At 35.7% G+C, this 16,621-nt stretch overlaps 1 protein-coding gene across 2 annotated transcripts in view; it reads right to left on the bottom strand.

Moving 5' to 3' along the window:
- Positions 1-16,621, bottom strand: part of PRMT3 (protein arginine methyltransferase 3) — a 139,975-nt gene that overhangs the window by 10,813 nt on the left and 112,541 nt on the right. For both annotated transcript variants that reach the window (XM_047070907.1, XM_047070906.1), the window contains exons 14-15: positions 4,342-4,392; positions 4,059-4,146 (exon numbers count right to left, since the gene is read on the bottom strand). In XM_047070907.1, the coding sequence (XP_046926863.1) occupies positions 4,059-4,146; positions 4,342-4,392 (139 nt within the window). The remainder of the gene's footprint in view (positions 1-4,058; positions 4,147-4,341; positions 4,393-16,621) is intronic.

Below are 16,621 nucleotides of genomic sequence, written 5' to 3'. Positions count from 1 at the left end.
TTGGGTTTCAGGCTGTCTGGAGTCCAGACTGGGGGATACTGGAAGCAAATAAATCATATATTTACCACCACTTCGGGGTTCTTTGAATTCTGGTCTTCTCCAATTTATCTGCTATTATTTACTTTTCAGAGATGTCAAGTAGCTGTTCCATGCATTCTGGTATTGAAGTTGCATTCAGTGAAAGAGCTTATTTTCACTGCCATAAAAATCCTCTGTGCTCTACTCATTTGTATCCCTTGTCCCCGGTGACCACTGTTCTTTTCACTGTCTCCGTGGTTTTGCTTTTTTCAAAACGTCCTATAGGTGGAATCACACAGTAGGTAGCCTTTGCGGATTAGCTCCTTTCACTTAGTGATATGCATTTAAGATTCCTCCATATCATTTCATAACTTGATAGTTTATTTCTTTTTAGCACTCAAAATATTCCATTGTGTGGGTGTGCAGACCATTCATTTTTAATATAGTTATTAATGTTGGAATTTAAGTCTACCATCATACCATTTGTTTTTTATTGGTCCACCTGGTTATGTTTGTATCTTCTTTTTTCTCAAAATTCCATTTTACCTTCACTACTAGCTTATTAGCTATATTTTGTGGCTTAATTTAAATTTTCAATCTGTTCTTCTGGCATTTACAATGTACATATTTAATTTATCGTAATTTACCATTAAATTGCTTCATGTACCATGTAGGAATTTAAGGTATTTCCATTTTCTCATTAATGTCTTTGATCACTGCCATACATTTTATGTCTCCATGTTTTTAAAATTATTTTTTTTTTAGAAAGAAAGCAAGAGGGGGGAGAGGAGCAGAGGGAGAGGGAGGAAGAGAGAGACAGAAAAAGAATGAGAATCTTAAGCAGGCTCCATGCTCAGCGCAGAGCCTGATGTGGGGCTTGATCCCACGATCCTGGGATCATGACCTGAGCTGAAATCAAGAACTGAATGCTCGACTGAGCCACCCATGTGCCTCAGTCTATGTTTTGAAACGCATAGTACATTATTTTTGCTTTAAATAGTCAATTATCTTTTACCAAATTAAAAAAATGAGAAAACAAAGTCTTTCTGATTGATGAAAAGTCACTGATGAAAAGTTTTTGCCATGATGAATTTCATGTTGTGCAATGTCTGAGTTTTTTGTTTTCCTTTGTTGCCATTAAAGTCACTTGGGTCCAGTTTTTTTCTTTTAAGGCTTGTTTTTAAGCTTTGTTAAGGAGCATGCAGGTTAGCCTTTATTCTAGGACAGTTTATTTCCACTATGAAGCTATGGACTCCCCACTCTTGCTGGTTGAAAGTCAAAACCCTAAACAGCCTCCTGTAAACTTTGGGAACTGTCTGGTTCACAGTTGCCCCAGATGTTCGGCCTAAACTCAGGCATTTAATCCTACACATATACATCTTAGTACTCATCCAAAACAGAAGGGGACATCATGTGTAGATTTCTGGAGCTCTTTTTCTGATTAATGTGTCCTTTTTAGTACTTGGCCCTGCAACTTCCAGCTTCTATTCATTTAGTACTACCACCAGAGGCTCAGCAGGGTTTTTAAAAAAAAAAAAAAGTGTTATATTTCTTTGTATAATTCTTCCTTTATACTTCCATAGCTGAAATGACCACATTTTCCTTACTTTGAAATTTCCCTTTCAAGACTTTCCTGGTTGTACTTTAAAAGGGGATTCTAATATTTTTGATGTATTGGCCTTACTATTTATTTAAATACAAGTACATATACAATAGCAGTGAAAGAAATATAGAATGTAGATGGTGCCAGAAGGAAACATTAAAATCACACACCTCCTTCATAGTATTCTAAAACAGCTGAAACAATTAGTCTAAGGATTACTAGGTAAAGCGTAGTTAGGATTTCAAAATTTCACTAGACATCAAATAATATTTTGTTATAATTAGGTAGGAGAAAATGAAAATATTATCTTAAATCTCCTCTAAGATTAAAACATGAATGAATTAGTACTGTATTTAAAATTCTAGCATTAAGGGGTTCCCAGGTGGCTCAGTCAGTTAAGAGTCCAACTCTTGGTTTCAGCTCGGGTCATGATCTCACGGTTTGGGGGTTTGAACCCCACGTTGGATTCTGTGCTGGCAGTGTGACGCCTCCTTGGGAATCTCTCTGCCCCGTTCCCACTTGTGCTGTCTCTCTCTCTCAAAATGAATAAATAAACTTAAAAAAAAATAATACAATTCTAGCACTGAAACAATAAAATGGTTACAGTAAAGAAGAAAGCAACATTTTCAAGTTTCCAAATATCATCCAAATACCAAAGGTATATAAAAACCAACCAACCAAACAAAAAGAAAATGCAATAAAATTTCATTTGTGCTTGCTTCACTTGCTTTGCTGTGTTCAAGCTTTTTGGAGAAAGAGAAAATGATACTATCAAGGTGTTAATTCCATATCATTGTGATCTTAAAGTGAAAACAGGGCAACAAGGTGCTGCTTTACTCTAATAGTGTTTATTTGCATCTACTAAATTCAATTTATGCATCAACAATGAAATCAAAGCTAGAAATGAATTTTACGAAATTGTATTTTAAACATACAGAGAACAATATAATGACCACCCGGGACCCAACACTCGGCTTTGCCAAATCTTACCATCCTCCCACAGTTCCCTCAATTTCTAAAAGGAATGATTCAGATATATGGCACCGAACCCTCTTTATAGCCTTCCCTGATCCTACTTCTACCTTTCCCCAGAAGTGACCACTCACTGAATTCCGTAGTTATCATTTTTAAGTGTTGCTTCTTACTTTTACTATGTGTGTGTATGTATAATTGTTTCACATGTTTTCAAGCTCCATATAAACAGTGCATTGTAGGAATCCTGCAACTTCTTTTGTTTAAAGTTGCTTCTGACAGACACACATATATGATTTATTACAGAGATTTTATTGTATGTAACTACCATATTTATCTTCAGTTAATGGACATTAAGGTTGCCTCCAACTGTTCACTTCTACAAACCATACTGTTGTCAAGATACTTGTACACAGGTTGTGGGGGAGACCCTTCAGAATACATGCCTAGGGAAGAAAACTGGCTGTAGTGATGGATACTTATACATCTATACTTCACTTGATGGCAGCAAACTGTTCTCTAAAGTTGTACCAATCATGACTATCAGCTGAAGAGTTTAAAAGTTCCATTTGGCTGCATTATTGTCAGCACTCAGCATTGTTAAATTTTATGTGTTTTTTCCTGTAGTGATGTTTAAAACACAGTCTTTTACATAGTTTTACCTGGCCTCTCCTGAGTTACTAGTGATGTTGAGTATCTTTTCATCAAAGTTAGTTGTACATTCAGCTCTGTATGTACAGCTCTGTATGTACAGTTAGTTGTACATTCAGTTGTACATTCAGCTCTGTACACGAAGGAAGAAGATAGTCAGGAAGGTTTCAGTGAAAGTGGGACAGGACAACTTATATGTAATGAGTAATTTAAATATAAAAAAAGATTCTATAATCAAATTTGAACTTGTGGAGTTAAGGGTGTAGGTATATCAGAACTATAGGTGCTCATCTAAGTGAAAAATCAATGAGGTGTAAAACAAAAGAATGTAGAATTGGACCAGTCCTCGAACACTTTAAGATTTGAGCAGGTGATGACAGTGGAGAGCATTCTAGGCATATATATTGAATACAATAACTACTGAATGGCATTCTTTTTAATTTATACTTCACCTCTGTTGGTGATACTTCTCTTTAGTCACTTTGGAAACGAAAATATTTTTAGTTATAGTTGCAACTTAGGAAATACTACTTATTGCTTAAAGAAACGTTTTCTGAATGATTTGTGGTACTCAAAAGCCACAGAGTAAGTCACATACATTTTAAATGGTGGGAACTAGATTTAAATAAGAGTTTTCTTTAAATTACTACTTTAATGAAATAACATGCCATCTAAAATTCATGTAGCTCTGAGAACATCTTAGATCTGTTGTTACTTAAACACAGTGGGCACACAAAAAATTGTGCGGAATGAAGGGATATTGTTAACTTCAAAATGAATAAGACATTTCTCCCCTTTTACTATTACTTCTCACCTGCTTTCACTGAAAATGGCTTTTCCAGTAGAAATACTGTTTGTTTCCAGTGTGTTTTGGCACTCTGGGGGCCCGTGGAGAACACAACCTGCATTGGTAGAGTTCAAAAGTATCTGATGAAGTACAAGATTTTTAATATCATGGTACATTAATCTACGACATCAAATACAAGCTCCAATTGCTTACAACATCAAAATGCTTATGATCAAACACCTGGGGGCACAAAAATAAAATAAATGTATTTCACATAATTAATTCTTACGAGAAAACTCAGGATACTTACCCTCCTGTGACAATTCTTCTCAAAATATATATCGAAGTAGCCAGCAATTGCCTGTTTTTAAGAAAAGAAATATAAATAATTATTAAACTAATTACATGACATAATAATTATTCAGTCTTTCAAGACTTGGCAAAAAGAGGGGAGCCTGGGTGGCTCAGTTGGTTGACCGTCCGACCCTTAATTTCAGCTCAGGTTGTGATCCCAGGGTAGCGGGAATGAGCCCTGTGTTAGGCTCCTCACTGAGCGTGGAGCCTGCTTGAGATTCTCTCTCCCACTCTGTCCCCTCCTCCGTTCACATACTCTTAAAAACAAACAAAACAAAACAAACTTAGCAAAAGAATCCATTTCAAAGATACTTCTTTGAACTTAGATACTTCTTAAACTTATGATAGGTCACTATTTTTCCCGTAAAAGAAGTTACATGTAAAAATAAAGTAACGTAATTTGACTTTTCCCCACAGAAACAATATAATAAGAAGGGCAACAAGGCTAATCAAATAATCAACACATGTTTGATTAGAGAAATGACTGTGGTAGACTACTGAAAGGTGAGAGATTACACGAAGGAAGAAGGCTCAATCGGCCCCTAGCTGACCCACTGTCCCAAGGAGGCTGCTGAACAAGTTGAGCCATCTTGGACCCTGTTCGCTCCAGTCAAACCAGACAACTGCAGCAGCAGGAGGGACCCGAGGAGGGACCGGCAGAAGAAATAGTAGATAAGTACAGTCTAGATTGCAGAATCATACACAAATAAATCCAAATGACTGTGATGTCAAGGCACTCAGTTTTAGGGTGGTTTGTTACACAGCAATAAACGTAATTTAAACATACTCTTTTATACAAAGATCTCATTTAATTTCTTCTGATCTTGTGCATCCAATCTTAAAGTACTATGACTATTTTTATGATGAAATCAATGGAATTTTTAAATGTCACTTTTTTTTCTGATGATAAAACATGTAATAGTATTCAAGTAAAACTTATGTTTAAGCATATACCCAAAGGAGAACCTCTGAAATAACTCTAAGGGTTACTGCAATAGTATAAAGAGGTCTCTAAAAGATGATTATTCAGATAAATATATATTTTTCATTTCTTTTTATTTAAAATTTAAGTGATACCATTTGTTTTTCTTTCACTAATAGACCTAGCATAATCTATTTTTAAAACCGGCATTAAAAAAAGCTTATAAAGTGTTAAAAACAGGACACTGATTACTAAAAAATCACTATAAAGATAATTTGTGTATCCTGCTGCTTTTGTTGAGAATGTGAAGTTAATTTATTGGTCTGTAAGGTTAATATGAACTGGGTCCAAAACCAGCTCACTATTCAATGTTGAGGTTCATTATATTTTAGATACCAAGAGGGAATCAAAATACACAAAAGAAACACAAACACCACATGATTTCACTTATATGTAGAATCTAAAAAACAGACAAACAAAACAACCCAGACTATTAAATACAGAGAATAAACTGGCAGTTGTTGCAGGAGAGGTGGGAGGAGGTGGGTGAAACAGATAAAGGGATCAAGAGGTACAAACTTCCAGTATAAAATAAATAAGTCATGGAGATGAAAAGTAGAGCATAGAAGATATAGTCAATAATATTGTAACAATGTTCTATGGTGACAAATGGTAGCTACATTTATCACAGCGAGCACTGAGTAATGTATAGCATTGTTGAACCATTATGTTGTACCCCCAAAACTAATATGACACTTTATGTTAATTATACTTCAATAAAAAAATAAAATTTTAGTGTAAAAATTAAAAGCTGAATAAATCTGAGAACATTTGCAATATATATTACAAAGAGTCACTGTCCTTTGTACATTAAGCTACTACAAAATTAGTAAGAATATGTCAAAAATTAAGACAAAGCAGGAAATTTATAAAAGAAAAATCAAATAATAAAGCATATATAAAAAATATTTGACCTACTTAGAAAAAAAAGTAAATTAAAACAACCAGATACAGGGGCACCTGGGTGGCTCAGTCGGTTAAGCGTCCGACTTCAGTTCAGGTCATGATCTTGCGGTCCGTGAGTTCAAGCCCCGCGTCGGGCTCTGTGGTGACCGCTTAGAGCCTGGAGCCTGTTTCTGATTCTGTGTCTCCCTCTCTCTCTGACCCTCCCCCATTCATGCTCTGTCTCTCTCTGTCTCAAAAATAAATAAATGTTAAAAAAAATTAAAAACAAAACAAAACAACCAGATACAGTTTTCTTTGATAATGATGAGGAAAACAAATCTTTAATAATATCCACAGTAAATGGGGAAAGTAGCATTCATACTGGGAGAACAAACTGAAATAACCTTTCTAGAGAGAACTCAGTTAGCAATACATATTAAAAGGCAAGACATTTGCATTAAAAAGAAGTCAGACACAAAATATATGATTCTATCCATATATAGAAAATTCAAAAATAGTATGACTAACTTACAGTGTTGTAAGTCAGGACAGTAGTCGCCCTTGCAACAGCAATAGAAACTGGAAAGACTCAGATGGAGGGCTCCTGGCTGCTAGTAATATTCTGTTTCTCCAGCTGAGTGCTGGATACATGGTAGGCATTCACTTTGTTCAATTTTTTCAAACTACATTTAAGATTTGTGGACTTTTCTGTTGTGTATGTATGTGTTGTAGACTCAATCAAATGCATATACTCACTGACTCAGTAAATCTAAACTTAAAAAAAAATTCCATGGAAATTATCAAGAATGCTTGCAAAGATTTAGCCACAAGAGGCCAATTTTAGCCTAAATTTTCAATAACAGGTCACCAGTTAATAAATCATAATACTTCCATATCATGGAATAACATTTTGTCCATCAAAAGTAATCTTGTAGGTAAATATTTATCGATTTGGATATTAGGTAAAAAAGAACAGTACATGTATTATGGGCACTTATTATATGTTATACAAACGTGAGTATATATGTACATGTCTGAAAAGATATTCACCAAGCTACTGAAAGTGGATGACAGATTTGGGAAGTTCATATTCTTAATCCTTATCTATAATTTACATTCCCCCCCAAAAAAATAAACAGCTTCTGTGATAATAATAAATCATTTTTGAGCTAAATGGTCTACAGTACTGCATGAAGATGCACTCAATTCAACTATTACCTTTGTATCAGTTCCCTTATGAACACCCAAAAACTACTCATATCTGCACTCCCAGGGCTACAGCAGTATCTAATAACGTAACAGGAACTACATGAATTTGAAAATAAAGACAATTTCCCCAATTACAATACAATAACATTTCTATAATAATAACAATATACATGATCAGAAAATGTGACCTAAGTCTGAAATGTATAAAACACACAAAGTAAAACATCCTATGCTTAACTCTGGTAAAAAGACAGACTGGCAATATTATTATGGTAGAACAATTGCAATTACAATACACTATAGGTCATAACAAAGAGAAGAGGTTGATGCATGACTTTACAGTGAAATTAAAAAGTCAAAATATTTGTGAATACAAAGATACTTTAGAACTGTCTTCCAATTCCCAAACTGCACTACCTATGAAATTTAGTCCAAAATCAAAAAAGAAACTAACTTTCCCCTAACCCCCCAAAAATACAGTGAAAGAGATACTACATAGTTTGGGGTAACAAGAAAACAGGTTTTATGTCTCAAGATGAATAAATAAAAATGAAAAGCATAAATTCATTTTGGTTTTGAGAATTCGGCAGGGATCTATGACAAAGATCTGAAATCACATCTAGCTTACAGTTCCCTTTGAAATGGAGTTTCTTCAACTCCTCAAGCAGATTTACCTTCCTAATGATATCTGGTGGAGGGTAGTATTAAAATCAGTTTCATAGCATACATTAAGCAGAACCATGAGAAGTTAGGAAGAAATTCACCTATGATAAAAAATTATGTGCAAATAATCTATCTACTCATCAGGCTTTGAACATTCCCCTAACTGAGCAAGTAGAAAATTCTTGCTCTGAAAAAACCAAAGGGAATTTCTGGTTTTAAAATGGGTGTTAACCCTCAAATAGAATGCCACTTAAATAAAGGGAAAGGGCTCCCTCTACCACCATGTCCCCCCACTCCCCCCCCCGCCACTGTATAAGTGCTCCTTAATAATTAAAATAGGTATTAGAAAAAAGAGGAAAAAATCTTAAACTTGAATCACAGTCCTAAAACCCAACTGAACCATGATTAGTGTTTTTATTTCTGCAAAGCCATTATAACCAATCAAATACGTCAGCTGACTTGGAGACAAAGTTATTTATTTTGCTGCAGAACGTAAACATGCCACACTATTTTTCAATTAGTTTCACCACCTTGTTACCAGCACTTTGACAGACTATCTCTAGGTCTTTCAAATGTTAATTTCAATGAACTTACACTCTCTCTGTTAAAGTCATTCAAATGTAAGAATAAACAACAACCACAGGAAATTGAAAATGATGACTAATAGGCAATGGTAATAAATAACTGGAGCACAGCTTGACACGTGCTTGAAAAAGATCAGATAGGTTATAAGGCCTGAGCACAGAATAAATTTCTCTTTTGTTCCACATGTATATCTTGTCAGGAGCAAAGGGAGCTGCTGAGGGGAAAAATAAGCATTAAAATAAAATATCTGTAGGAGTTGGGTTAATCCTCGGAGACAAGGTCACAGTTAAATAAATAAAATTTCACTGAATTGTACCACTGTCAGAAAAATTTTAGTTAAAACATCCTTAGACTGAGAGATAGGAGAATCTGTGCTAATTAACAACAAGAAGGATTATAATAGAAGTAAACAGAATAAAAGGAAAATACATGCACATACGGTAAACTTCTGGGCAGTTTGATCACATTTGTAATTTGGTGGGAATCCTCCACATTTCATTTGAAGTATATACACGAAAATAATTCAGGCAGATAGCTTTGTTGTGCATCTTAAACATTCCTAAGCATTAGAATACGGTTTTTCAAAATGAGTTCTTTGTTCTTCTTTGTGGGTTTCACAAAAAGGAAGAAAAGAACTGACAATATTTGTAAACTGAATATTTAAAAATCTGTTTTAAGCTACATTTTGTTTGTTTATCCTATATACACAAAGGTAGATGCAGTTCATTTTACACATGCTCGTTTGAAGAACAATGACTTGGAATAAAAATAAATTATTTTCTCATATATTTTTGTGTAGTGAGTATTTCTTTAAAGAAAACGTATCGTGTGTATGTAACAGGATGGCAGCCAATGAAATAAGACCAGACTAGACCTTATGAGGAAGAAGGAAATTAAAAATTATCATTATCACTATCACCTGCAGGGAGTAATTTATCATTTCTGTTCTTCATTGGTATCATGTTCCAACAGCGTGTGGTTACAGCAGATACAATTAGGCAGCTGGCCACAGAAGTAGGAGGATAATGTGCTTTTGATGGAGTTTATCCAAGCATGGAGATAGAGTGTTTGTAATCCATGCAGCAGAATCACTATGACAAAAATACAATTCATTTTTTGTTGGAGTACTTCTTTCAAAATCTTAATACAGAACTCAAAAGCTTACTGATGATGAGTCTGAAACAAGTAAAGAAAGAGTAAGAAGATAATGCCTAAGAATGATTACACAGCTTACATTAGTGTATACAAATGAGATGAAAATACAAACATAAACCATGCAAGCTGCTGCATAAAGACTACAAACACTGCTAGTAATAACTGGTAATTAAACTAAGAAGATGTAATCAATCAATACGAAAATTATACATTATGATTTTATCACAATATTAACTATAGCTTAAATTATGGACTCTTTCTTCTTCAATTAATTTTCTATTTTATCCCAAGAGAAAATTTGCATCTTTCTTTTCTTTCATGATTCCTCTAGGGAACAATACACATTAAGTGCCATATAACTCTCAAGGGATACTGCCAAATTGAGTAGAGTTTAGAAATAGACCAAGCAATATGGGAAGTAGCAAAACAGACGATAGGTCTAAAAATATTTTTAAAAAGGTACCTTTACTGAAAACCTTAATGTAATTAATTTTTGATCTATATAAAATAGTCCCAGATTATAACTGAAATTTCTTTTAAATTTACTTAGTCTGCTTCCCTTGTAATTTCAAACTTGCTTATTAAAGTGATTTTAGGGGGCAGAAGGGATCACCTCTTTAGAGCCTAGAATAAAAGTACTTTACCTCTGACATTTCATAAATTGATATTTGACATGTCCTAACTGCTCTACATTTCTTCCTAGCTATAAACACAAGATACTGTTTTGTACACTCGAAACTCACTGACATTTATTAACATTTTCATTTTTAAAAAGCTTTTGTTTTACTTTTTTAATGTCTATTTTTGAAAGAGAGAGAGGAAGAGAGGGAGAAAAGAGAGAACGAGCAGGGAAGGGGGAGAGAGACAGGGAGACACAGAATCCCAAGCAGCTTCCAGGCTCTGAGCTGTCAGCACAAAGACTGGTGGGGGGCTCGAACCCAAGAACCACGAGATCATGACCTGAGCCCAAGTCAGACGCTTAACCGGCTGAGCCACCCAGGCGTCCCCTATGCATTTAGTTTTTTTTAGATTGCATATATAAATGATAGCATGCAGCTTGTCTTTGTCTGACTTCTTTCTCTTAGTGTAGTTCCCTCAAGGAGTATCCATGTTGTTGAAAATGGCAAGATTTCCTTCATTTTATGGCTGAATAATATAGTCCATTATGTGTGGACACACACACCCCCCCCAAATCTTTTTTATCCATTCATCTATCGATGGACACTTAGGTTGCTCCCATAGTTTGGCTGGTGTGAATAACACTGCAAAAAATATGGTAGTGCATCTATCTCCTTGAGATCCTGTTTTCATTTCCTTTGGACAGATATTCAGAAGTGGGATTGCTGGATCATATGCTCATTCTATTTTCTTTTAAAGTTTTTGTTTTTTATTCATTTTGAGAAAGAAATAGAGAGCAAGCAGTGGAGGGGCAAAGAGAGAGGGAGACAGAATGCCAAGCAGGCCCTGCGCTGCCAGCACCTTAACCAATGAACCTGAAGTTAAGATCATGACCTGAGCCAAAATCAAGAGTCAGATGCTTAACTAAGACACACAGGTGCCTGTTAGTTCTATTTTTAATTTTCTGAGGTACCTCCATAACTGTTTTCCATAGTGGCTATACTAATTTACATTTCCACCAAAAGTGCACAAGGGTTTCCTTTTCTCTACACCCTCACCAACACTTGTTACCTCACTACTATACTGATTTTTAAGAACACAGATTCATTTTCCTGATTATATACTTCAGCATAAATGGAATCATACACCAGGGAGTGCTGGTCACTGGCTACTTTCCTTGTTGCTTTTTTAGATTCATTTATACTGTTGTGTATTACTTAAACTGTTATATGGCTGTAAGGCATATGTGACTATACAGTTTATTTATCCAGTCTACGATTGACAGGCACTAAGTAATTTTAAGTCGGGGCTTTTATGAGTAGTGCTATGAACATTCTCTTATGACTATGTCTTTTGGTGAACATATGTATTAACTGTTGTTGGGTATACACCTAACAGTGGAACTACTGGTATGTGCGTATTTACCATTTTTGTTAATCTTTATTTTTTCCTATATACTGGCCTTCCATTGGGGTCGTTCTCTGTTTGCCTGAATACCTATTCATATCTCCTTAGTATAGGTTAGTACAGGTTGTCTGGGACAAACTGTCTTTCCCTCTTTTTATCTGTTCATCTGAAATTTTTTAAATTTCAGATTCATTCTTTTTTTTAATCTTTTTTTTTTAATGTTTATTTTTGAGAGAGAGAGAGAGAGAGAGAGAGGGAGACACAGAATCCGAAGCAGGCTCCAGCCTGCCCAACGTGGGGCTCGAGCCCACAAACCGCCAGATCATGACCTGAGTTAAAGTCGGATGCTTAACCAGCTGAGCCACCCAGGCACCCCTTTTATCTTTTTGAAAAATATTTATTTATTTTTGAGACAGTGAGCACGCAAGTGGGGGAGGGACAAAGAGAGGGGGACAGAGGATCCAAAGCAGACTCTGAGCTGACAGCAGCAAGCCCAATGTGGGGCCTGAACTCACAAACCGTGGGATCATGACCTGAGCTGAAGTTGGACGCTCAACCAAATGAGCCACACAGGTGCCCCCAGATTCATTCTAAAAGATATTTTAGTTGTGTAAAATTCAGGGTTGGCAGCTATTTTCTTTTAGTACACTGAGGATATCATCACTGTATTATCTTTTTAATTCTGTTGTTTCTGTTAAGATAACATTTATTGGTCTATTTACTGCTCCCTTGAAGATAATTCCAGCACTCTACTCATAGCCCCACTGACTGCTTTTAAGATTTTCTCCTTGGGGCATCTGGTGGCTCAGTTGGTTAAGCACCTGACTTCAGCAAAGGTCGTGAATTCAGAGTTCGTGAATTTGAGCCCCGCATGGGGCTCTGCGGTGACGGGGCAGAGCTCGCTTGGATCCTCTGTCTCTCTTGCTCTGTGCCCCTCCCCTGTGCGTGCGCTCTCTCTCAAAAATAAATAAACATTAAAAAGAAAATTTTTTTTCTCCTTGAATTCTATACTGTTACTAGGATGTCCTAAGTGTAGGTTTTTTTCTTCCTCTTTCTGATACAATTCACATATCATAAAATTCTATTTAAGTAAGCTGTATAATTCAGTTTTTAAAGAATAGTCAGACTTGTACAACAATCTAATTTTAGAACATTTTTATTACCCCAAAAAGATATCCTGTATCCCCTTCTAATCCCAGCCCTCTCTACAGATTTGCCTATTCTGAACATTTAACATAAATGGAATCCTTCTGTAGTTAGCACTTGTACTTAACATACCGTTTTCAAGCCTCATCTGTGTAGTATTATGTACTAGAACCTATTTTGTTTTATGGCCAGATATTACTTCACTGTATGGATATAGCACATTTTGTTTATTCATTCTTCAGGGGATGGACGTCTGGTTTGTTTCCACTTTTTAGCTATTATGAATAATGCTGCGATAAGCATTGATGTACAAGCGTTTGTGTAGACATATGTTTTCATTTCTCTTGGGTATATACCTAGAAGTGGTAAAATCAGTCTTATTCATAAACACAAAATGGATTAAAGACCTAAATGTGAGACCTGAAACCATAAAATTTTTAGAAGAAAACATAGGCAGTAATTTCTCTGAATCAGCTGTATAAACATTTTTGTTTCTATGTCTCCTCTGGCAAAGAAGACAAAAGCAGAATTAAACTATTGGGACTACACCAACATAAAAAGCTTTTGCACAGTAAAGGAAACCATCAACAAAACAAAAAGACAACCTGCTGAATGGGAGAAGATATTTACAAATGATATATCTGATAAGGGCTTCATATCCAAAATATGTAAAGAACTAATGCAACTGAATACCAACCCCCTCCCCCACCCCAAATAATCTGATTAAAAATGGGCAGAGGACCTGAACAGACATCTTTCCAAAGATGACATACAGACGGCCAACAAACACATGAAAAGATATGCAACATCACTAATCATCAGGGAAAAATAAACTAAAACCATAATGAGATATCACTTTCTATCTGTCAGAATGGCTAAAATAAAAACACAAGAAATAGCAAGTGCTGGTGAGGATGTGGAGAAAAAGGAACACTTGTGCACTGTTGGGGATGCAAACTGGTGCAGCCACTGTGGAAAACAGTATGGAGGCTCCTCAAAAAATTAAAAATAGAATTTCCATATTATCTAGTAATTCTACTACTGGGTATTTACCCAAAGAATACGAAAACACTAATTTGAAAATATACACGGACCCCTATGTTCACTGCAGCATTATATACAATAGGCAAGATACGGTAACAGCTCAAGTGTCCATCCATAGATGAATGGATAAAGAAGACGTGGTTTACATATATAATGGAATATTACTCAGCCATGAAAAGGAATGAAATCTTGACATTTGCAACAATATGGATGGATCTAGAGGGTATAATGTTAAGTGAAATAAGTCAGAGAAAGACAAATACCATAGGATTTCATTAATATGTTGAAGTTAAAAAACAAAACAAAGAAAAAAAGAGACCAAAAAAGCCAGACTCCTAAATACAGAGAACAAACTGGTGGTTGTCAGAGGGGAGGTGAAGGTGGGGGGAAGTTGGGTGAAATAATAGGGATTACGAGTACACTGATCTTGATGAGCACTGAGTAATGTACAGAACTGCTGAATCACTATACTGTACACATGAAACTAATGTAACACTGTATGTTAATCATACTTAAATAAAAACAAAATTGGGAAAAAAAGAATCTTATTCAAGTTATGTTGTGCTCCTTGAGTTGTAGCTCATTGTCTGTCATCTGTTTTAGAAAATCCTCAGCCATTATCTCTTGAAATACTATTTGAAATATTCTCACCTCCTTTCCTTTGGTACTCCCATTTAAACTTATATTAGACCTTTTCTTGTATGCTCTGTATCTCTTGCCCCTCCCAAACCTTCATCCTTGTATCTTTCCATGCTTCCTTTTAGATATTTCTTTCTGACTTAAAATCCAGTTCAATAAACCTCTCTACACCAGTGTGTTAAGATCTGCTGCTAAATTCATGTTAAGTTCAGTTTCAGAGTATCTGTTTGACTTTTTCAAATCTGCTATACTGCTTTTTAAATGTTTCTAACTCTGTTTGAAATTTGCACTTTCTTTTGTCCTTCAACTTAGTATGCACAGTTATTTTTATTTTTCGTTTTTTTAAGTAGGTTCCATGCCCAACATGGGGCTTGAACTCATGACCCTAAGATTAAGAGCTGAATGCTCTACTGACTGAGCTAGCCAGGCACCCCACATAGTTATCTTTAAAGTCCATACCTGATACCTGGAGCACCTGGAGCTCTGTTTTCATTGCTTACTATTTCAGCTGGTTGTCTTGTGGCCTTGGGTGACTGATTACCTTTGATTATGCTCTGAACATTATGTCTGAAGCACTGTAGAAATAATTTAAGACCTATTATAATAATCTTCTAAAAAGAATTAGTTTGTGCAAGGAATCTAGGAGTGCTAGCAAACACTGAGATCATCCTAAATCTAATAATGGGGTTTGAGAATTTCCTGGGCCACCCAGATGATTTGAAGCTAGGCTGCAGTCCATGAAAAGGTTTATTTATCTCTAATTTTACTCTATTCTTCGGTGCAGTCTTTCAGGGTCATGTTGCAAACACTGAGAAATCGTAAAGGCCCTATTTTTATATTCGGATCCATCCAGGCTAGCCATCCAGGCTATCAAAGGGCTACACAAGTCTTTTAACTGCTTCTTCTGAATTAGTAAATGCCTATGAGGCAAAAGCAGTACCAAATGTCAGTCTCATTTCTTTGGATTTTCTTCTTTTCTGAGTCTTAGCTTGGTAATGCTTTACTATCTTTGTGATGCCTTCAAACAGACAGTGTTTTATGTATTTTCTTTAGCTTCTGTAGTTGTTCTAGCAAAAGGGTCACTCCATTTTGTGTAGTCCACCATTACAGGAGGCAGATTCATTATTGCATTATTTCTTCCTACCTAAGGCTCCTGGCCTGTAACACTCTCCCCCATTCCCTAAACTAGCTTCTTCTCACTTACTATGTCTCCATTTAAATGTTACTTCCTCTGGGCAGCCTTCCCTAATCCCACAGAATAGATGTTTCTGCACTACCTGTAATAACACTTCCCATGCTGATAATGCTTTTTGTTTAATTACAGACCCTAATAGGCCCTTAAGGGCAGTCTCACTATGTCTGTGCTCACTTCCGTGTCCTCACCGCCCAAGCACAATGCCTGGACATTCTACCTCAACAGTGAAGACAACTGTGCAGTTACAAAGGCATGAAAGAGTGTGGGATGTGCAGGGACTATAGGAAATTAATAACGATTCACTAATTGAGTGAACCAAAAAATAAATGATGAAACGACATAATATGCTCAACTCCTATCAACCTTTGGGAAAAGAAAATCATGATGCTTTACCTCTTATAACTTCCTATTTTTTAAAATTCTAAAGTGGTATTAGATGTCAACTACTTTTGAGAAACAACCCTTGATGTCTGTACCAACAATTACTCACTCTCTACTAATCTAGTGCTACAGTATTAGGAAGGCTTCCTGAAAGAAGCCACACCTAAAGTATAATCTTAAATATGAGTAGGATTATTGAGGAAAAGTAGGTAGGAGTACACCAGGCCAAGGGCATCTTTTACATGCCTCTATTATTAAATTCTCTCATAGAATCCCGTATTACAATGATCTATTTATATGTTGGCCTCTCCTACTAAACAAAGGTCT

Source organism: Lynx rufus, unplaced genomic scaffold (genome assembly GCF_022079265.1).
Source record: "Lynx rufus isolate CCGP_SWC_20201006 ecotype Redwood Valley unplaced genomic scaffold, mLynRuf1.p SCAF_9, whole genome shotgun sequence".
NCBI lineage: Eukaryota > Metazoa > Chordata > Mammalia > Carnivora > Felidae > Lynx > Lynx rufus.
This window is presented reverse-complemented; position numbering and strand designations above follow the sequence as displayed.